Source organism: Melozone crissalis, unplaced genomic scaffold, assembly GCF_028551555.1.
Source record: "Melozone crissalis strain CALT ecotype California unplaced genomic scaffold, PUWL_Pcris_2 ptg000132l_1, whole genome shotgun sequence".
In the NCBI taxonomy this organism is placed as follows: Eukaryota; Metazoa; Chordata; class Aves; order Passeriformes; family Passerellidae; genus Melozone; species Melozone crissalis.
In genome coordinates, this window is record NW_026535905.1 from 149779 (window position 1) to 171077 (window position 21299).

Below are 21299 nucleotides of genomic sequence, written 5' to 3' on the forward strand. Positions count from 1 at the left end.
CCAGCCATGTCCGGCCGCCCGCGCCGCCCGGGAGCAGCGGAGCCGGGCGGGCTGCGCAGGTGGGAGCGGCCGCGGGGGAACGGGAACGGGAGCGGGGCGGGCAGCGCTGGGCGGGCGGGGGTGCGGCGCTGCCCGTCCGGGGCGGCTCCGGAGGCAGTGCCGGTGTGCAGCCCCTGCTCCTCCGGCACACGGCCCCTTCTCCTGCGGCCTCGCCCCCCGTGCGGGGGCTCCTTCGTGTCGGTGGCGAGTGAGGGACCAGCAGCCCCGGGCAGGGCGTGTGGGCTCGGCGAGACACCCCAGCCCGCCTGGGAGCGCTGGGGTTGGTGTCAGGCTGGAGTGGCCGGGCAGTGCAAAGCAAATACGGGAATGTTTCTAAAAGACATAATTTTCGGTCATCATTTTCCCTTACAAACAGTGTCGTACTTACGGCATGTGTTGTAGTGTACCTAAGCTGGTTTAAAAATTGTTTTCTTGAAGTCGTTACAGCGAGTAGTTGTTTAAGGTGGTTAGGGAAGGATTGTAATCGTTTATTGCCTTGGCGAAAACGGAGCGGGTTGGAAAGGGGACCATTTGCCTGGTTTGTGATTCTGGGGAAGCTGTTTGTGCTGTTTGCGCTGGGTGGTGCTGGTAACTTGAGCCCTCTGGGGAGCAGGAAACTCCCAAAGCCAGGCAGGGTGGAGGAGGACGGGAGAGAAAACATGGGTGGTTAACAAAGGAGTAAAACATCAAAAATCCTTTAATCTCCCTTGCTGAGCTAAGGGCAGAGACCTGGCCCGTACAGTGTGTTTGCTGTTAGTCACACATACAAATCATGGAACAGAAGCTGCCGTGCCAGGTCCTTCTCTCGGGCAGATGTGGGGTGGATGTGCAGCTGCCCTCCTTAGCCCAGAAGCCAGCTCTGGTGTTGGGAGATGCTACGGTTGTGTTTTGTTCAGTAAGCTGTCATTTAAGGTGTCAAAGCTTCCAGAACCAAGGAGGAGAATGTAGAGTGCTCAAGCCTTAAGCAATCCCTGGCTGACCTGCCAGTGTGCTGTGAGCACCACAGGCAGCTCCCTGTCCCAGGCTTCCTTGTGAAGGCTCCAGAATTTCCTGTGCAAAAGTGTTTCCACATAGACATTTGACCTGCTTCTCCGTAGCCGTTATATTAAAATGTAGTTTCTGGACTTGCCTTTTCTGGGAGTTTACTACTGGATGAAACAGTAAATAAATATCAAATAATCCACCGCTGACAGAGGGTGGACATGTCCACAAGTCTATTAATGCTGGTTGCAGTCCTCAATTAGTTTTTTCTTCCCCACCAATTTGTTTGGTCTATTTTCTGTTATCAAAATATGAAGTGTTTCTTTGAAAATTTTGAGGTCTTAATTGCATTAGTCCAAGATATTTTCTGAGCAGTTGCACCAACACCTTTGTTAAGTATTGTTAAGTACTTTGTTGCCTGAGTAAGTGGATATGAATCACGTATTTGTATGCCAAATCAAATTGTTCATCTTTGATGTTTATAGGCCATGTTCAGTGGCTACCAGTGACTTGATTTCAGATGAAAATTCTTCTTTTCTAGTTCTGTGCAACATCCACACTGCTGGCATCAAGAGCAGGAACATAGAAGCTGCAATGATTCAGATTCTCTGGTGTTGGAGGAATATCAATGTGGCCATTCAGACCTCTGGCTGGAGAGGTAAGAAATAATTGTAAATTATTTTAAATCTCCACTTTGCTGCACTTTTTTTAGGACTCCAAGAAAAGCATGGACATGTTTAGGTTGAGTGTTCTCTTGTAATGGAGTGCCACAGAGTTAGGAGATGATACCTGCATCATGCCTAAAGCAGAACATCCAGTGTGTCTCATGGAAATACATGCCACAGTATTAGCAAGTGTTCAGAGTGAAAGGGAGAAGGGCTCTGAGCTGAAGCAGTAGTTTAAGCCCTTTATTGCTGAAGTCTTCAATATTAGTATAAAACTCCCAATGAAGGCATTTGCTGTTATTCTTACACTTTGCTCATGCATCTTTCTGTGTAAATGTGGGCAACCATCTTTGTCTCTTCACAGTCCACTTGGTATATTGAGCTGTACTGCAGTTTTTAGTTAGCATGTTTGTTTTTTTTTCCTGTAGTCCATTCCTGAGGACATTTTGAGATGAGATAGAACTCTATACTTAGGTAATTCTATGAATATTTTGCTTGGCTTTTGGATATTCTAGACTAAAGACTCAAGGTGGAGGAAATGGTTGGGACTGGTATCTTATTGTGTGATAGCAGGGGTGCAAAGTGGTGAGTGCTGAGATATGTGCAGTAAACTGAACACATTATAAGAGGAAATACTTTACTAAGGGTACATGAAAATATTTTTTATGTAATTCATACATTTCTGAGTATTCCACTGTATGAAGGTGATTTTAATTTTGGATGGCATGTTTAATATTGCTTTGTTAAGGAATGAATGTTTTGAAGAGATTAGGAAAGGCCTTGTATTCAGGAGTGTGTTCTGTGTCTTTGATGTGCTCATAAAAAACACTGAGAGTGTGAGCCTGAAGTGGCTGTGCCAGCAGTGTTTTGTGTTTCTCTTTTGCTGAGTGGATCTGTTCCTTTTCAGTGTGGAATCTTTGTCCTGTGTTGAAATGACATTGTGAGCTTGCATGGTAATTTCATCTGTTGATGTGAAACCATTTAGGGAAAGTAAGACTGTCAGCTAAATCTGCTTCTGTATTACTTACATGACTTGTTAAATGTTGAGGCCTTAAAATTGACAGAAGAGGCCAGACTGAAGGTCACCTTAGAACTGAAATAGGGGAGAAACATGCCCGTGGTTTTACAGTTGTGAAGCTGGTTTTGTCCATTATTGATGTTTCTGTTGATTGAATGTGTTACAAGCAGCAAACATTCATGTTGAATTCCTATTATTTTCTAGCTCTACCACATCAGAACCTTCTAGGCCACATTCCAGTTGCCCCAGCTGGGAAGGTAGACCTGAAGAAGGCAAAACAATGAGGCCATCAAATAAAAAAATTACCAAGTAGGTATTGAGCTCTTGCTGCTTGTTGTTACACTGGTTTTAGCAAAAGCCATCTGATGATCTTTGACTCGTTCACATGCATTGATGAACATCTGAAACCACAGACAGGCTGTTTCATATCAAGCCTGAAGGAAGCCTTAGGGAGGGAGTAGCACTGAGAGGTTTTAGCTCCAAAGCTGCTTCTGTGATTATTTGAGATTCAGATTTTATTAGCACAGCTTTCACTTCTGGGAGCTAGTAAGGGGTTCTGTGAGGTAAGGGTTGTGCTCACTGTCTGTCATTAGGAATACAGGGCAGTTATGAGTATGTGCTTATGTAACTTCCTATAATGCTATTAAAGATCTTTTCAACTTAATTTTTATTTTTGTTTTGATATTCTGTTTCAAGCAACTCTGCCAATCCAGCAGAAAGGGAAACTGATGAGGTGGTCCTGAGGAGAAGACAAAAGCAGATCAATTTTGGCAAGAATACCCTGGCATATGACAGATACATTAAAGAAGTTCCAAAGTAAGTTGCCCAGTGTTGTTCCTTTCCAGATGAACCCTTAGTGGTTCCTGGTGGGTGTTTGTGTGTGTAGAATGGCTCACAGCCTTAGTTCTCTTGAAATTCTTCCTGGTTTTTTTTACTGCTGAGTGTGACATTATATGGTGTGTGATATCTCTGGGTAATTTGAGTCAGCTGTCCCAGCACTTTTCCCTCTCAACTTAGTGTTCACCCTCACCTGAGTGTCTGCGGGGTGGGGAGAGGAGAAGGCCTTGAAGCTGTGCAAGCCCTGTTCAGTCATGCCCAAAACTCAGTGCGTTTATCAGCACTGTTTTAGTGATTAATGCAAAACACAGCACTAGCGGGGCTGCTGTGGAGGAAGGTAACTCCATCCGTGAGAGACTGAGTACAATACTCAATAAAAGAAGCTGCACTTGACTCAGGAAAAGTAAAGCAGGAGGAGCTGGAGGTTAGGATAATAATGAAGCAATATGAGTTATGCTTCTGTTTCATCTTTGTTCATGGGCAGTGGGGCTCTGCTTCTGGCAGCTGTCAGAGTGCTGGGCTGGATGAGCCTCCAGTCTGACTCAGCACATTATGGTTTGTTGTTGGTTTTGGGATTTATTTTTGGTAACGTCTTATAATATAAACATTTCAGTGAAGTGTTTAAAAAACAAACATTTTATTTATTAGACCAGTGATGCTTGTGTGAGCTGATGGACTAAGGATTCTTTTGAAGGAAAGCCCTCCTTCTGCTCTGAAATAACAAACGTCACTGTGTGTTTGCAGGAGCCAGCGACTTCCAGGGGTTCACCCTACAACTCCCAACAAATTCAAGAAGTACAGCCGCAGGTCCTGGGACCGGCAGATCAAGCTGTGGAAGATAGCACTGCATGCCTGGGATCCTCCTGCTGAGGAGACCTGGGATCTGCAGCCCATGTATGTTCTGTGGGTGAATCAAGTCAGGGCTTAAGGAATGTGAGGTGGGCTCTGTGGTTCCTTTAGAGCATTCCTGACTGGGAGAAAAACCATCAGACTCAACAATGGGAGTCTGCTTGAATGCTTTGTTTTCCATTAGAATTCTGTTAGTCTTCTAGATATTGCAGTTGTTTAGTCTGAGTTAATCTGCCGTCAGGTTTGCTCTGCCTGCAGTAGCACATTCCCTTCCCCTTTGTATTTACACTGCTGGGCACAAGGTACTGTAACGTTTCTGGAGAGCAAGAGACACGATCAGAGACTTGGCAATTACTGTTCCTTGACTTTGATAACTTTCCATCATTCCTTTTCCTGAAGTCAATGGAACCACATATCTCCTACACTGACAATATGTGAGAGGATTTGAGATGTTTAAGTAGTTGAGAGGAGGATTTCTCTGCTCTCTGCAGGATGGTGGCGGCTGTGTTCAAGAAGGAAATATTTTTATCTTTTCAGATGTTTGAACTTCTGTAACAAGGCTGGTTCTGCTACTTAACTCCATTAATTACAAGATTTGGACTAGTGTATTGGGTGGGGAAGAGTGAATGGAATTCTCTTGCCTGTGTTACTGCACTGTGTAAATAGTTTTACCTGTGTAGAATTGACCTGTGGTAGAAGTTGCGGTTTTTATGCCATTTGGGTGTCATAAGGGATTAAGTGTAACTTCTTACTGCAGCTAAATTGTTTTCTGTTTGGAGCAGTGAACCAGATGGATAGGTTTTTAAAGCTTTTTTTTTTAATTTCTGTTGTGTTTAGCAATACAGAACCTGCAGGTAGTTCCCAGGAATGGTTCTGCAAAGATGAGGATGTTCCAGGCTCTTTTCTGTTTGAGGAAAAGCAGGCGAGTGATGAATGTGAAGACGAATGCACACAGACTTCCCACACACCTGAGAGGTATGAGAGCAAACTTCTGGGCTTAACTTAGGGAAATAATTCTGTACAGGTCAGTGCTGTCAGGTTTCTGTGGGAAATGTTTAGTGTGGAAGGGCAGTTAATACTCAGCTTTGGGGTTTGACACTTTTACTGTTGAATGTAATCCATCAGAGGTACAGAGCAATAAATATGGAAAATTTACCAGCATTGCTGAATTACATGATTTAACAGGAGGAAATGCAGTGTTTTTTCAGCTTCTCAGTTTATACAGCAGGGTACTGAGGTTTCTTTAACCATTGCTGCAATGTTCTAAAAGTAGAGGAGCTTTTTCAGGAGCAGGAATCCCCATCCTTCATACAGTTGCGCCTTTCTGCAGCACAGCAGGGAGGATGACTGTGACATGCACTTCCCTGTTTACTGAAATATCTTGTCCTGGGGGGATGTGTGTGAAGCTCAAAATGGTTTTGCTTCCAAACTGTGAGAGATGTGCTCAGTGTTCCTCTGTGTGACTGAGGAATCCTACCTCAAAAGAAAACTTCCTCAGCAGCATATGCTGTTACTTAGCAGAACAGTGATAAACATCTAAACATAGATCAAAAGTGTTATGTGTGTAAAATCTGTTTTTGTAGTTCCTGTTCTCCCAATTCTTCTCCAGTATGGAAACGCAGAAGAAGAAACAATTCTGACTCCTCTGTGGTTTCAGAGAGCAAAAACCATTATCTGCAGATGTACCACACTCTGGAAAGGTATGAAATGATTCTCCATGTGGGAAGTCATTGATACCACGAACTGACTTTTGGAACATGGCTGGTATTTCCCCCTCCCGTTGTTAATAGCTTTAATTGTGTCTAAATGTGTGCAGTGTAATGAGGAAGGGAGATCATGTCAGAATAATTGTGCTGTGTGATAGCAGACATTTACATGCTCCGTTGCAAAGTGTCAGTAGACACAGCACAGGTTGTGTTTTGTGTGTAGATTTAGGCAACACTAAGGATTTGGGCAGTTTAGTGGACATTTCACACTAACCTTAGTGAAAATGTTCCTGCAGGTATGGTTTCTTCTCTCTGCTTAGCCCCCTTCTGAAAAATTAAGAGGAACTGTGTTACCACAGTGCATGGATTCAGACATTTTCATTTTCTTTCCAGCCTTACTACCTCAGGACATCAGGATGCTTTTTCCAAGTGCTCAGAGTGGGAAGCCTTTGGTGAAAAAGATGAAGTAATGACAATGCAACAAAGTATAGAAATAGCCAGGTAAATACCCCAGTGATTATGTTGTTTTTTCTATTTGTTGCTTATGCTGTAAAGGCATCCTTTCCTTTATTTTTTCATCTTTTCCTTCACTGTTCACTACTTTTTTTTTTCCCTCCTTTTTTACCTTTCCTCCAGCACGTGGTATGTTTGGTTGTTATTTCTGTTCTTTGATTTTACTTGGCTTTTTCCAGTCTGACTCTCCATCTTTTAATTTCTGCTGCCTCTGCCGTCCCAGGTAGTGCTGGAAAATAATGTCCCCTTTCGAACTCTGTCTTGTGGAAAGAATTGAAAGTTTGCCTCTCACTTCCTCAGCCTAAGAGCTGGAAGTTTCCTCTCTGTCTCCCTAAAGATTAAGTTGTTTTGTAGTGACAGCAATGATAATTGTTCATTTTTATGCAGTGACTTGATTCCAGCCAGTTGTTCTTCAGTATGGAACAATCCTAAACAGAAGAAACCGAGCTTCCTTCTGCCTGACAGCAAGACTTGCAGAGATGCAAATTTCAGGCTGGAGAGGTATCAAAGGCAACTCATCAGCTGGGGTTTCAGGGGTATTTTTGCCTATTATTTTAGTAGTTTAGTTGCTTTCTTACTGTAATTCAATCCAAGCATTTATTATAAACACATGATTTTAATTTTTCTTTTGCTGTTTTTTACTATTTTTCTTAGGGATATGTTGATCAATATTTATATGTTGTGTGGTGAAATTCTGTCTCTATGTTTTCATGTTATAGTCTATTTTAATGTAAATGGATTGTAGCTGTATTTAGTGTTCAGCAGTTACCATAATAATGCCACTTAGTCTTTGCTTTGTTTTTTTTTTTTATTTATTTTTAGGCTTAAACTTTGTAGCAGTTTATTGGATGGACATCAGTCAGAATACCCTGACAGAGGATGGGAAAGTGCAAATGCTGAAGATACAATACTGAGGAAAAAAATCTAAATACCAAGGTGAGTTTGTGCTGACTGCTTACTTGATCTGTTTCAGTTGCAGAATGTTGCAGTTTCATTCTGCAGAATGCAACTGTTCAGTTCAGGCAGATCAGTTTATTTTATTTTATTAGTGTTTTATCCCATCCTCTTGCACTTAATACAGCACCTTAATTAAAAGACCTAATGTTTCAGACTTGGTAATTTGAAAATGTTACCTGTCCGCCAGAAAATGTGTTTTTATCTCTCAAATGAAAAGGGTCAATGTTTTTAAGCGTTTCAATAGCACCTTTTCTGTCTCTTAATATTTTTGTGATGAAGTAACAACTTGGCATTTGCAGCAGTAGATTTTAGTGAAAATTTTCTCTTGCACTGTAGATTCCTGTGGTGCATGAATAAGATGGGTGGTAATCTGGGTTAAACAGATTTTATTAGCAATAAGTCTTTTGTGTAATTAGATTGTCTTTGATCTACATTTGATGCAGGCTCTGAAACATGGACTAGGATATAAATGTCTGTTAATCAGTGATCTTTGAAAATTTTGCCTTACAAAACTCATTAAGAATATGGCCAAAATTAGTTCTACACTTAGATTTTGGATTATAGCAATGTGAGGAAAAGGCAGCTAGAGCTTTTAAACAATTATGCTGCTGACATTTTTCTTTTGACTATTGATTTTTAATTTAAACTCTTTGAACATTAATAAGATTTAACATGCTTTCACTTTTTTAAAGTGCTAATTCAATATTTGAAAATATTTAGTCTCTCTTTGTATATAGAAGTATTGAAGAAGGAATTTCTCCTGTGACAGAAAGACTTGAAGAATAGGGATGTAGTCTGAGATCAGCAGATCATGTCTTGGCAAACTGCTGCTGTCATGTAAGATCTGCACTGAAAGAGGAAGAGATTTGCAGTCAGCATAAGTGCAATCAACATAAGGTGAAATTATTCAGGTAAAAGAAGCATCTCTGGGTCACAGTTAAGAGCCTATCTGGTTTCCACATAGTTGATATTTGGCAATTTTGCAGTGGTCTTTGTTGTAAATTAGGCTGTATTAAGGAGTGTATATATGCAGTGGGTTTGTAATCACTTGTTCTAATTGAAAAAAAGGCTCTGTTAGTGTAGAATGTACTAAGTGAATGCCTTCTCTGTACAGCAACACATTAGTTTTCTGGGATGGAAAGATCAGTATTTAGAGCAGCATTGCCTTTACCCTTGGGTTTAAGTTGTGATGAGCTCTAACTCTGAAGTGTCAGGAACTTTATCTGTGGAAGTTTAATCTTGCTTGAAAACCAGATAGTGGTGTTTACATGGTAGAATTCCACACTACCTTCCCTTTGCTAAAAGAAAATTTCTGTTTTAAACAGGAATAAATGTGAATATATCTGGTTGATTTCTAGGGAAGAAACCTTAGTCCATAGGACACTTAAGCTATGGCAGAAATTTGTTTATTAGAATTGAAATAAAAGTTTGTTTTATAAATTAATAATGACATTTAGACAAAAATGATGCAGGGGGTTGGGAAGAATAGGCTCAGCTGCTTCCTTTTCTCTCTGTCAAATACTTCAGGAATGTGGAGAATCTAGTATAGTATTTTTTCAGTAATTTATGTTCTCAAAATGTTCATACTAGTTCTAACACTTTATTTAGTATGGACAGTATGGGTTTCTCCTTTATACTGTGCTATAAGCTCAACCATATGCTCTCTTCCATTTACTGCCACTGTAACACTACAGCTTAAACGAGGAAAAGAAGAGAATATTTTGTTTTTAATGCCTGGATATAGCATGTTTATAAAATGCTGTTACCTGCTTTTTTGTTTAGGTTTCTCCAGACCTTTATAAGGATAGATTGTTTTCTGCAAGCTGTGCCTCAAGTGTAAAACTCCAGATTTCATGAAACCTGTGCTGCAATGACAGTGGATGTTCCTTAAAGCTTTTGTGAGAACATTCCTGCTGTGCCTGCACTGGCAGGTGACACATAATATAATGTGCATTAGATTTCAAAGGCTGCTTCAGGTGAAGGATCCTGCCATTCCCTCTGGAGGTCTTGTTCCTCAGAGTGTGCTGATGCTTCACCAGAGAATTGGTCCAGTGTCAAGTCAGACTGAAAAAAGAACCCCTCCAACCAAGGAACCTCCTCTGCTCCCCTGGACCAGCACTGGACATCCAGCCTGAAGAACTGCTTCAAAAGAATGTAGATCATTTCAGCCTTCTCCAGCCACTAAAGACAAGCCGTTCAAAACTTTTGGATTGGGTGATCACTCATTTGGCATATTTATTGTTCTCTGAGATGTATTAAATTGGCATTTGCCTAAATCAGGTGAGAGAAGAGAAGGGAAAGGTAGATGGTTTATCAAAATCAGATCCGTTTCTTGCAGGGGCTGAGTGACTGTTAGAACAGCAGCACAGCTGAAATACCTGGATTTTGCTTTTATGTGTGTTGCAGCCTGACCCAAAGAGCCAGTCTACAGTTAAAAAGTAGGAGAGGATGCATTCAGTGCCTGTTGTTCACACAACTATTGGGGATAAATAGCAGTATTTGCAGGTGTGGAGCTGCTCTTGTCCAGGCTAAGGGTTGTGATGGTGTTGGGATAGACTCTCCTTTTTCTATTCTGCTAGCACTGTGTGCAGAAGTTTGAAGTGAGAGCTGTGGCTACAGTGCTTAGGACTAAAGCCACGTGCCAGTTACAAGAGTCGCACAGTCCTTGTGTAGCGTGTACTGGGACACCAGTGGCTGCTGGAGCTGGGGGTTGTTTCTCTGCAGGAGTTTGGGTTTGCTTTCCCTTGCTATGGGGCTGGCAGTACCCAGGGCCTAGAGCCCATTGTGCTACTGATTTGGAAGTAAGCTGCTTCCTCAGAAACTACTCACGCTCCCAAAATGTGATTTCCAGGCATGCTTAGGCATTTTTCCCAACACAAGGGTGTATCAGTCACACACCACAGAGCACGTGTGTGTACAAGGGACACATCTGTACAGCACTTTTCTAAGAGGTAATATTTAGAACCTTGTTGTTCCAGTGTGCATGTTTCCTTGTGATTTATGATGATTGTAAATAAGGGAATGTGTTACATTTTTGGCAGTTTGCCTTTATGCAGAAGAATTAAAGACTTGAACTTCAAACATCGTTGTTAGTCTGCTTTTGCAGTTGTGTTGTCAGTTTGATTATAAAAGGAATATGTGGGTTCAGTCGTCCTTTCTTGTTTGTTCTAGGGTATTTACTTGGTTTGGGTAGTGATTTTGGATTTTTAGGCCTTGCTAAAAGTGGAAAAGAGGAGTCTTCAGAGATTAAAATCAGACTCTTGAAGGCAGTTTACAATTCTGGTTTTGTCCAGCCCCTCAGTTTTAAGGCATTTAACTTAGTGTGTGGGAGCAGCTGAAGTCCCAGCACCATTCTGCCATGGAAAGGGGTCCTGCTGGAGAAGATGGAACTGCTAGGTGAGAGTAATGGGCTGTTGAGAAATACTTAAACTCATCTGAGGTATTTTATGAGTATTAAGAGCCCTTAAGCTTTTGCCTGTGATGGACAGGGCCTGCAGTGGATTTAGGGACACATCCATAGGATTTTGCAATTCAGCAGTCCTTAAAAGATTTTTGTATTTCTTGGTTGAAGATATTAGACTAGGCATAGCATAACCAGTCTGCCTACGGCAGTTAAATTTTGGGCAGATTTATTCCCTCACCCAGATTCTGTGTGCTTGAACAAGCTGTGGTAGCACAAGGGAAGGAATGAAACAGCAGATGAAGTTTGAGGTCTGCTAAAGTCATTTCATGCAGTGCTGCCAGTGGATGTAGAATCATCCTGTGTTCTAATTAGTAACCTCATTAGTCTAAATAGAGCACTCAAAACTGGAATGCAGCCTGGCCATGCACTTGTTTACCTACCCAAGGCTGTCTGACACAGAGCTTGCAACTGAGCTAAGTGAAGCAGAAGTCTGGCACTCCACCCCCAGTTTTTCCTTTAATTTTACCCAACTTAATTAAATCTCCCCTGCATAAATCTGTGCTCAGTTTATAATTAAACCAAAATATACCCTGAACTTCAACAGACAGGTTTCAGTTTCTCCCTAGCAGTGACAAGTATCTTCTGTTGGCATGCTTCCACTGGGAGAATCTCCTTATAGATGATACATTATCCGTGTTTGTGGAAACCATCCTTCACTGCCAGTTCTGAAATGCCAGAACTGTTGTGTGTACTTTACTTTGTATTTAAAACTCCTTTGAGGTCACGGCTGAGGATATCTCCTATCATCTCCTCCCCTTAAATTCCCACTGCTTTTCTGAAGGATTTTTGTTGCTGACAAGGACAGAAAGATGCAGTGCAGCTGTAATCCCAGAGCTGTGTCCCAGCAGATAGTTCTGCTGGATAAACTGAATTTAATTTGTAGATTATGTTGTGCCAAAAGTACAGTGTGGCTTCCAGGCTGTAGCTGTCCTCTGTCTGCCTTGCTTGGGTGTGTTCAGGTAAACGTGCTGGTCTAGCTTTTGTCAGAGCCAAGCTGAAGGGAGGGGAGTGAGTTTGTGCCTGTTTTGAACCTCTGCTGTACTTCAAGCATGACCTTGGTGCAAGAGCACAGTTCTGTTTTCCATTGTAGTGTGTGGGAAAGGAGGGGTGCCAGCAGAGTAGACTTTTCTGCAGGAATGTGGATGTTCAGTGAAGATGCCTCACAGATCTGTGAGTTTGTAGAAAATTTACTATAGTAAGGCCGGGCAACAGGAATGGAATTTTCAAAGTAAATATCTTCATGCATAGCAAGGCTGAAGTTTATTTTAAAAAAATCAAAATCAAAACCAAACACCACCTGTTATTGTGTGCTCAGAAGGTTTCTCCAAAACCATTGCGGCACTTTTGATAGTTGCTTTAGTGTTTTAAGCTGATTAGAAAACCCACCAAACAAATTTTTGTTTGCTGCTTCTGCCATCTGTTTTACCAGATGTGGTACTTGGGGACTTGGTTTAGCAATGGACTTAGCAGTGCCTTGTTAATAATGGTTGTACTTGGTCATCTTAGAGGGCTCTTCCAACCTTAATGAAACTGTTACTGTAAGGCTTTTTCAGCCTTCGTAATCCTGCCATTGTAAGGCCAGAAGAAAACCATCTCTCTGAAGTGTCCCACCAGTCTTCAGGCTGTAAATGTATTATTGTGTAAAGCTGCTTGTGTTCTGCTGGAGTCCTCCAGGTTGTTTCTAAATTACTGTTCTAAACTGTGAGTGTATGCCCAATAGCAGGACCAATGGGATCTCACTGTGCAAGTAAAAACCCCTGAAAGGTCCACGAACCAACCACCTCATGTTGATACCCGCTAACTTCACTATTGATAACTGAATTTGGACAATAAGGATTTAGGACAATACGAGACAGTAAAAACAAAGAGTTACAGAAAGTCTGGGTACCTCTTTCTGGGCAAAATAAGCCCAAAAAAGGACCCACGTTAACAGAGGATTAACCCTTAAAAACAATAACCTGTTGCATATTCATACACCTCATACATGCTGCATGAATTTAATTCAAACAAAGGATTCTGTCTGGTCAGTGTCAGCTTCTTCCTCTTAATCCTGACGGCGTCTTCACCTGAGCGAGGCAGGAAGAAATTAGTTTTTGCTGATTAGAGAGCAATAAATTCTTTTTCTCTGAAAGATTTAGGTGTCCTGTGGCTGCTATCTCTGTGTGAGTCCTCTCTTTAAAAAAAGTATCTTACATAGCAGAGTTTCTATTTTAACATTATGTTATAACCTAAAACTATATTTAACACACTACTTAAGAAAATTAATACAGCATAACTTTGTAACATCACACATATAATAGTCATTTTTATATTTGCGAAAAGCCAGTCATAAAATACGCATTTTTCACACCGCGGACCGTCATCCTTCATATTTAAATCGCGGGAATTTCTATTTTCCTTTTTGTTTGGGCTGGGTTTTTCCCTGTTGTTTCACGGGAGTCCCGCCGCCCCAGCGCGCCAAAACCGCGCGCGCCGCGCTCGATTCTCCCGCCAACACGCCCCGGGGGCGGGGCCGGGCGGAGCGGGCTGAGCCATTACTCTGGCGAGGGGGTGGGGTATGTGTGTGAGCGTCTGAGGGCGCGGGGCGGCCGCTGCGCCTTCCCGCTCTCCCCCCCGCTCCGCACCTGTCCCCGTGGAGGCGCCCCGTGGGTAGGCGGAGCGGGCCTGTCGCTCAGCGCCGGCGGGAGATGCGAAGGGGCTGAGCGGGAAGGCAGCAGCGCTTCCTCGGCTCTGCCTCACCGCCCGGCTCTCCTTCCTCCTCCGGCCTCCTCAGCTCCCCGCCGGCTCTGCCTCCAGCCCTCCCTCCCGAGGATTCCCTGCGCCATGTCCTTCCGCCACAGGAGCCCGCACGGCAGCACCAAGAGCAGGTATGGCCGCCGGGCTGAAGCGGGTGTGGCGGCGCCGGGCCTCGCTCCCCCTGAGCTCCCCGGCCCTCGCTCCCGCCGTCCCGCGGCGGAGCTCTCTGAGGGGGTGGGGGGGGCAGAGCCCCCTCAGAGGGCCCGCAGAGCCCCCTCAGGGTGCCCGCAGCGAGTGGCGTCGCCTCCCTGCGTTCGGTGGGAGTGGAACGGGTGAATAAGCGCCGTGTCCGAAGGAGGCTGAAGCCCTGACACCCAGCCGGGTTCTCGTGTTCGCTGTGTCTGTCCCCAGCCCGCAGCACCCCCCGCGCTGGGCCCAGGCGCGGAAACGCGGCGCCGATGGGAAGCGGCGGAGGCAGAACGAGCCCGAGTCCTCCGTGTTTGAGGAGAACAAGGCCAGGCCTGAGGACAGCCGGCTGGACAGGTGAGCATGGCGGCAATGGCAGCGGCTTCCTGCTCTTTTGTTCGCCCGCAGCTGTTACACTGACCCGTCTGCTCAGCTTTCCTAGCCCTGCCTGCTCATCAGCCACAAATAGCTGGTCCTAAAGGAGGGAAAAGGATTGAGTGCAGTGCTCTTATCTTGGAGTCAGTTCTTAGGAGTCAGCGTTTTTCATTCTTACCTCTTGAAATATGTCCTTGATCATTTATCGAGGGCTAATACTGTACAGGCTCATTATGTTTGTAAATACAGGCTGTAGAAACAGTTGTGGTAAAATTGAAGTAAATGACAAAAATTCAGTTTTAGAAATCATCTATTTTCTGTTTCTGAAGGGAGTACAGAGAAGTTGTGTTCTATTTCAGCACATTTGTGGGGGGATCCAGTTTTGAGATCACCCCATAACTCTGCCTTCCATGTTTGTCAGACTTGAGTATCTTATTTTATACCACATTTTCAGTCTGAGCTATTCATGCCACGATCTCTTTAATCACTTTGATCTGTGGATGGGAGTTGTCCCCTCATCCCAGTTGATTGAATCAAGGTTTCTTGAACAGGGGTAGGTTGTGCCCACCCATTTTCCTTCGCTGACAATAAGCAGGAACACGTTGGTCAGTGGCTCAGGTTACATTATCCAGAGTAGCTTAAACTAAATCCAGGAAGCATAGTTGAACAGCAGTACAAGGATGGAACTTTACAGATAGTTTCAAGGTAAATAAGCAACACTTCTGTGTGTCTCCCAGTATTGAATTGTGCCCACAGACTTCCTGGTTTCAGTTTGGATTGAGCTCTGAAAAACATGGCCTGTATTCTCTGCAAATCTAGAAATTGGTATAAGCAAAAGTTAACGATCCTTGGAGCTTGAACATATCTGTGCAGAGGGACCTGTACTGTTTTCTATGGATTTTTAATTTTGCCAAGTTGGTAACTGGGTTTCATCAAAAAATAACTTTTCGTTTGAATTTAACAAACTGCTCAAAGTTGTGCAAACCAATTTAGGAGCAAGGAGGGAGTTGGAGCTGGTTTTAGTGCAGATGGATCTGATTCCCTGATTCCAGGGGACATTTGCACAAAATCCTGGGAGATCTCAAGAGCATTTCCAGATATGCTGAAAAAGCTCTGCTCTGTAGGATACAGTTTTGAGTTTTACTTAGGGGAAATTGGTCATCAGGAAGACAGGCAGGGGAAACACTGAATAACCTGAATGCAGGCAGCAGCAGATGGTTGGGAAGGGATATGGGCTTATTCCCCACAAGAGTCTGAACCTGCTTGTGATGCTAATGGCCTGCAATAAAGTTGTTAAACCAGTTTGCAAAGTCACAGCAAATCTCCCTTTCCGAGCTAAAATAGGATGCTTTTGTGCCTTTGCCTTCTCTACCAGGCATGTACTTAGATGGAGCAACTCCTGGTGCTATCATGTAATTTTAATTAATTAGCTTTGCAACTTAATTCTGTGCTCCGGCTTTTATTTCTTATAAAGCTAATGAGTCTGCAGTCATCAAAGTATAAATAATTGCTGGGTCATTTAGTGGAGTGAAACCAAGTGAGTAAATGAATAAAGTTGGTATTTCATGTGCCATTTTCTGAAGAGCACGAGCTGGAAGTTACTGAAAGCATGGGCTGGGTTATCAGGCTACAGTGATATGTTTCTGTAGACACCTACATCAATTTGAAGAAAACCCAACACAAACCACACAACCTCAAGGTGGAAGTCAGAACTGATGCTTAATTTTACAGTGGTCAAATTTTAATAAAGCACCAGATTTTCACAGCCATTTTGAGTATTGTAATTAATCATGTTTAAGGGATCAAGCTGTGAGTGGTAAATACAATAACCCAAACTTTTAACACAGAGCCTTAATTTTTATTTTTTTTTTTTTCTTTCTAGTTTTACAACACCAGAAGGTCCTGGACCCCTTCCCAGGTGTTTAGACTGGGGAACTGCAGTGGAAGAAGATGAAATGAGGACCAATGTTCACAAAGAAATTGCAAGGTACCCCTGGGTGTTTAAGATAAAGTGGTAAAAGGAAGAGAAATGGAAGTTATCTTGTAGAATCTGTTTCAGCTTGTATTTTTAACTTCACCATTGTAGTAAAATCAGGCCAACCTTAGCCTCTTGTCTGCTGCTTTTAGATCAGCTTTGGGTTCAGTGCTGCAGGAATGTCATGGGATACTCTTGGAGATTGGATGTGTATCCCTAAATATCTCCCTTTTGGAAGAAGCTTTTCCTGAATCTCGTAGATTAAAATACTTAAAATACCCTCTCACTAATCACTGGGTTTTTTTGTATCATTGCTATAAGAAGTTGCTTTAGGGAAAAATAGTCAGGAAAAGAAAATCCTTGTATTTTTATTGGTTTTTAAGGGAAAACTGAAATATCCATTTCATAACAGAAAGGTCTTTGCAGAGCTGCTTTTCTGAAAAGTTAGTTCAACTGTGAGCTGTGACAGTGCAGCCTTCATGTTCCTTTTTGTGTATATAATTTCTTTAAAATTATTTGAATTCTTACAGACACAGAAGAAAACTCCTGATAAATGAATTTTCAAGAGAAAGGAAGTCCTCCTCAGGAAGGTAGGTTAAACTTCTGGCTTCACTGAGGAAAATCTTGAAAATAGAATTTTGATTGTACAATGTTGTTTCTTAAAACACACAGTTTAAAATAGTTCATCTCAAGTCTGTTCCAACACCATGGTTTAGTAACACTCTGAGCATTTGTTTGGGAAGTTTTAACATGTTTATTTATAGTCTTTTACAAGTGGGTTTGTTTGAGTGTCACTGGTTTTCTAGCAGTCCCAAACCTACAATGTTTTTTCCTTCAGTTCTGATTCAAAGGAGTCCACGGTGGCAGTAGAACTCGAGACAGATGAGGTGGTTTTGATGAGAAGACAAAAACAGATAAACTATGGAAAAAACACAATTGCATATGATAGATACATTAAAGAAGTTCCTAGGTAAGCTGCTTGACTTTCTAGAAACTAAATGTCCACCTGCAAGTCATACCTGTTCTTTATAAGCACATTAATGTACTAAATTGGCATCCAATACACATTTAAATAGAAGGCATCTACAAATTAAACTTTTAAGACATTTTTGAACTGTTAGATCACACAGTTAATTGAGGTGTGGTTTAAGGTTTGATTTTAATGAGTTAGTATATAAGAAATACCTCATGCTGCTGAAATGGAAATGAAAGTTCTTTTGGATGTGCTTGTCAATGAGAGGAAATGAAACTACTTTTTTGCAGTCAGTTTTTTCATGAGTTAACTACAAGACAAAATGGGCTACAGTTGCTGTTGAGTTTGAAATTAATTTTTCAAACCTATGAATGATAATTCTTTATTATTATTATTTCATTTGACTTGGAGTCAGAAAAACTAAGAAGCTTGCATGGAGCTGGCAAACCTTTGCTTGAGTGCTGGAATTGCACATTGGTCTTTTCTCATAAATAATAAATCAGCTAACATGTAAAGGTATGTTATGTATGTGTGAATAAAGCACTGATAATTTTTCATGTCTGATATCTGAACAGATGCCATCGTATCCCAGGAGTTCATCCCAGAACTCCAAACAAATTCAAGAAGTACAGCCGAAGGTCGTGGGACCAGCAGATCAAACTGTGGAAGGTTGCACTGCATTCCTGGGATCCTCCAACTGAAGGAGGATGTGATCTGCAGGAAATGTATGTACACAGAGTGTTCAGGATGCTGTTATAGAAATTATGACATGAAGTCTCCTGTTTAAGAAGTAAACACCAGCATAGTTCTTCTTGAGACAAGTCAGTGAGTGCTGGATGTTTTTCCTAATTATTTATCCACACTTAGTGGTGTTGAGTTCCTTCTCAGTCAAAATATCCAGCAGCTCTCTGGTCCTTGCCCAGTGCATATACACATATCTCTCAATTTTTAATGGTGAAAGCAGAGCCAGTTCTGTGCTGCTCTGTAAAATAATCACACCATCAGCAGGAGCCAATTCTTTCAGAGCAGTGTTCAGATTATCTGGTAGGAGCAGTGCTGGAGAGTTCTCACTAATGGCAGGTGTGAATATTGAGCTTGGAACAATCCACTGTACAGGAACCTGCCTCACTCTTCTCACTTGCTAGTTCAAGAACAGTGGTATAAAACGTTTCTTCTCCAGAGAGGGAGAATTGTCAGCTCATCCCAAGCTCAAAGCATGGCCACAAGTGTTCACAGCCCAAGCTCTAGAAGATGCACAGTGATGCCATAGTTGTTTTCCTCTGTAGAAAGCAATACAGCTGATCAGCATCATGACATAAAACTGGCAGTAGCGAATGCAAGGGACAAAGATGGAACTTAATTCCTCAGCAGGCAGCTTTGTGTTAATAAAGTAGTGTTTTTCCTTAATGGGATGCTGACTTTAAAACTACTGCAGAGCAACAGGATGTAGAAGAAAAGCTTCCTTTTAGCTTCCTTTAACTTTCTGTCAGTGTGAGGGGCGTTGGTCCTTCAGCCAGAACCCTGCTGTGTGCTTTGGTGTTGAAATGCTACCTTCAGATGCTGTGTATAATGGATATTAAATCTTTACAAAACTGAAAAAAAAAAATTCATTCCTCTCCTGTAACATTTGCATTGGGGCATTTCTTGAGCACTGGGTTTTTGTCTTTGACAAGTTGCAGTATTCAATCTCAAGACTTAATTCAGTCCTTGGCCATTTTGGCAGTACTGAGCTGTCCTGCAGTTCTGTTTGTCTCCCCAGTTTGCCACCACTGTCCCTGTGATCTCTGTAGGTCTCTTTCTCCTCCTCTGGTCATTTTTTTTTTCAGAACTGCACAACAAAGTTCATCTTAACACTAAAAAATCAATTATGCTGTATTCTTCTAAATGATTTTACAGTTGTCCTGTTGACCTTGGTGAGATGGAGACAGAATCTGTTGGAAGCAATTCTACTGAGTCTCAAACGAGCTGTCAAGATAATGATGTAAGCATATCTGTCCTTTGCATAACTATTTTTTAATAATTGGTTCATTGCTTAGAATTAAATCCAGAGCAGCCTGATACCTCACAGATCCCATCACCTGCTTTGTTTAGGGACTGTTTATACAGCTGAGCAATTTTGAAACTCAGGTATTTTCCAGCTATAGCCATTATCTGTCTGTAGTCTTGGGTTTAGAGAATTAGAACTTAAATCATCTCGAATTAAAAATATCTCATTTTTTCATAGCCTTCAAAAGAAAATTAATTTGTTGGAAGCAAATCAGTTATGAACTGTAATGTACAATTGAAATACTACTTTAGATTGCAATATCTAGTATTAAAATAGGGTGGAATTTCCTTGTCACACAGAAGTAGGCTTCTTTTATGTCCAGAAAGCACTTGGTACAGCTGAGCATTAAAGATCTAGGAATGTTTTTCTTACTGGATTTATTTTTCAAATATTAAATCTCTATAATGTTTTAATGTTTGCATGTATAGGCCCTTGGAACACTTGCAAGGTATTTTCAAATGTGGTTGGATGGGCTTCTGCCTACATCTCTTTAATATTAAGACTAACATTGAGTTTTTATGGCCTTTAAAGAATTTGTAAGCCTTTGTTTTAGGGTGGTCTAAATGAATTACAGAAGCTAATTGAATTACCTGTACTAATAACCTCTACTTAACTAGTAATTATGAATTGCCTTTCCCTTGCAGGATACCTGTTCTGGCACTCCCACCAAAGTTAGACATGTTGACTATCAAGCAGAAGGAGAATTTGATTTGGAAGTGTGTTTGAGTGAGCCACTGAAAGAATTTGATACTGTGAGTTAAATAGTCCTGTGCAAGCTGTTTTAGGGAAAGTTTCTCTTAAATTTGAGAGGTTAGCTTGATCCATAAACTGTTCATAGTAAGAAAGCTTAAGAAAAGTTGAAGACTGTTCTCAAAGCTGTGATTGGTCTAGGTATTCTCCAGACCAAACTTATGTAAAATTGCAATTAAGTTGTGTGACTTCTTGTTAACTTTTAATTTATGTATATCAGATTTTTTTATAAAACTTCTCAATAGTAAAACTAGCCAATGGCAGTGCTATCCTCTAGTAATTATAAATAGCACAGCAAGATCTTATCAATTTCCCCCACTCCCTCCCCTACTCTGAACATGATTTTAGTTGTCCACCTGCAGATCAAGAGCCAAGTTGGGGTGGTTTTTTTATGTTTCCTTGTTTTTACAAATGGCTCTTGTAACACCCCTGACCTGGAGTAAGGCACGTGGTGCTGTGCATGTGGCTGATTAGTACGAGTAAGCCCATCTACTGCAGTCACTGTAAGTTTAACTACCTTACCTTAAAAAACCACTTTTTGCAAAAATTTTTCAGAAACAATTGGAAGTTTAATACCATCAAGAAATTGAAAGTCAACATGGCAAAGTCTATGCAATAATGTTGGGGTTTTTTTAGAAGTAGTAGCCTTAACTTGAAATTTGTAAATAGTCATGAGTCATTTATTCATGCAGTCAAGAAAACAATGTCTAGGGAAAGTGCTTGATTCTTTCAGTTTTCTGGTTTTAAATGTAAAACTGTTGTAAATGTTACCAACTGTACAGATTTTCTGCTGAGAGCAGTTCGTGTTTTTATTGCTTTTGCGTGGGATGTTGCTGGAAAATAAACAGAACTGCCTTTACTTTTACATCTGACTCTTCATTTCCTGCTAGCAGTGCTCTGAGCATAACGAAATGCAGGGAAATGCTGAAAGCCAAGTGTCTGATATTGGTACTGAGCCAGGGTGAATCTGTGTTAGCACCATCCTCTGACTTTGAGGAGACCTTAGAATCTATTGACATGGCCACCAGAGTGAATTTGAGACAATTTGGTTTAGTAGATGTTTAGTAGTTGCCAAGTTCTGTTCTCTAGGAAAAACTGCTAGAAGAGTTGTGTGAACACTTCAATCCTCTTCACTTAGAGAACAGCTTTTTACAGTCACCTCACCTGGTTTTACCTCTTAAAATGGAATTTCTGGGTGTTGATGCTACACCCCTTAAACTCACCAACTC

At 41.7% G+C, this 21299-nt stretch overlaps 2 protein-coding genes across 3 annotated transcripts; both read left to right on the forward strand.

Moving 5' to 3' along the window:
- Window positions 1-10640, forward strand: LOC128948498 (histone RNA hairpin-binding protein-like). Of its 2 annotated transcripts, none has more exons than XM_054293239.1 (10): window positions 1-59; window positions 1562-1678; window positions 2908-3012; window positions 3400-3519; window positions 4285-4434; window positions 5227-5364; window positions 5973-6596; window positions 7431-7544; window positions 8286-8476; window positions 9348-10640. In XM_054293239.1, the coding sequence occupies exons 1-7, from the start codon at window positions 7-9 to the stop codon at window positions 6121-6123; spliced, it is 834 nt and encodes a 277-aa protein (XP_054149214.1). In that variant the 5' UTR covers window positions 1-6; the 3' UTR covers window positions 6124-6596; window positions 7431-7544; window positions 8286-8476; window positions 9348-10640. The 2 variants fall into 2 exon arrangements, with proteins under 2 accessions (XP_054149214.1, XP_054149215.1); XM_054293240.1 differs by having other exon boundaries at window positions 8303-8476.
- A 3002-nt stretch (window positions 10641-13642) lies between these two features.
- LOC128948519 (histone RNA hairpin-binding protein-like) lies at window positions 13643-20935 on the forward strand. The gene is made up of 8 exons (XM_054293269.1): window positions 13643-13895; window positions 14176-14307; window positions 16208-16312; window positions 16831-16890; window positions 17139-17270; window positions 17849-17998; window positions 19170-19254; window positions 19965-20935. Exons 1-8 carry the CDS (start codon window positions 13852-13854, stop codon window positions 20079-20081), a joined length of 825 nt encoding a protein of 274 aa, XP_054149244.1. The 5' UTR covers window positions 13643-13851; the 3' UTR covers window positions 20082-20935.
- The last annotated feature ends 364 nt before the right edge of the window (window positions 20936-21299 follow it).

Excerpts from the sequence above, each read along its gene's own strand:
- LOC128948519 (XM_054293269.1), top strand. The coding sequence starts at position 13,852 with ATGTCCTTCCGCCACAGGAGCCCGCACGGCAGCACCAAGAGCAG. Across the intron at positions 13,896-14,175 it reads CACGGCAGCACCAAGAGCAG|CCCGCAGCACCCCCCGCGCT; the intron begins GTATGGCCGCCG and ends GTCTGTCCCCAG. Across the intron at positions 14,308-16,207 it reads GAGGACAGCCGGCTGGACAG|TTTTACAACACCAGAAGGTC; the intron begins GTGAGCATGGCG and ends TTTTCTTTCTAG.
- LOC128948498 (XM_054293239.1), top strand. The coding sequence starts at position 7 with ATGTCCGGCCGCCCGCGCCGCCCGGGAGCAGCGGAGCCGGGCGGGCTG. Across the intron at positions 3,013-3,399 it reads TCAAATAAAAAAATTACCAA|CAACTCTGCCAATCCAGCAG; the intron begins GTAGGTATTGAG and ends TTCTGTTTCAAG. Across the intron at positions 5,365-5,972 it reads ACTTCCCACACACCTGAGAG|TTCCTGTTCTCCCAATTCTT; the intron begins GTATGAGAGCAA and ends CTGTTTTTGTAG.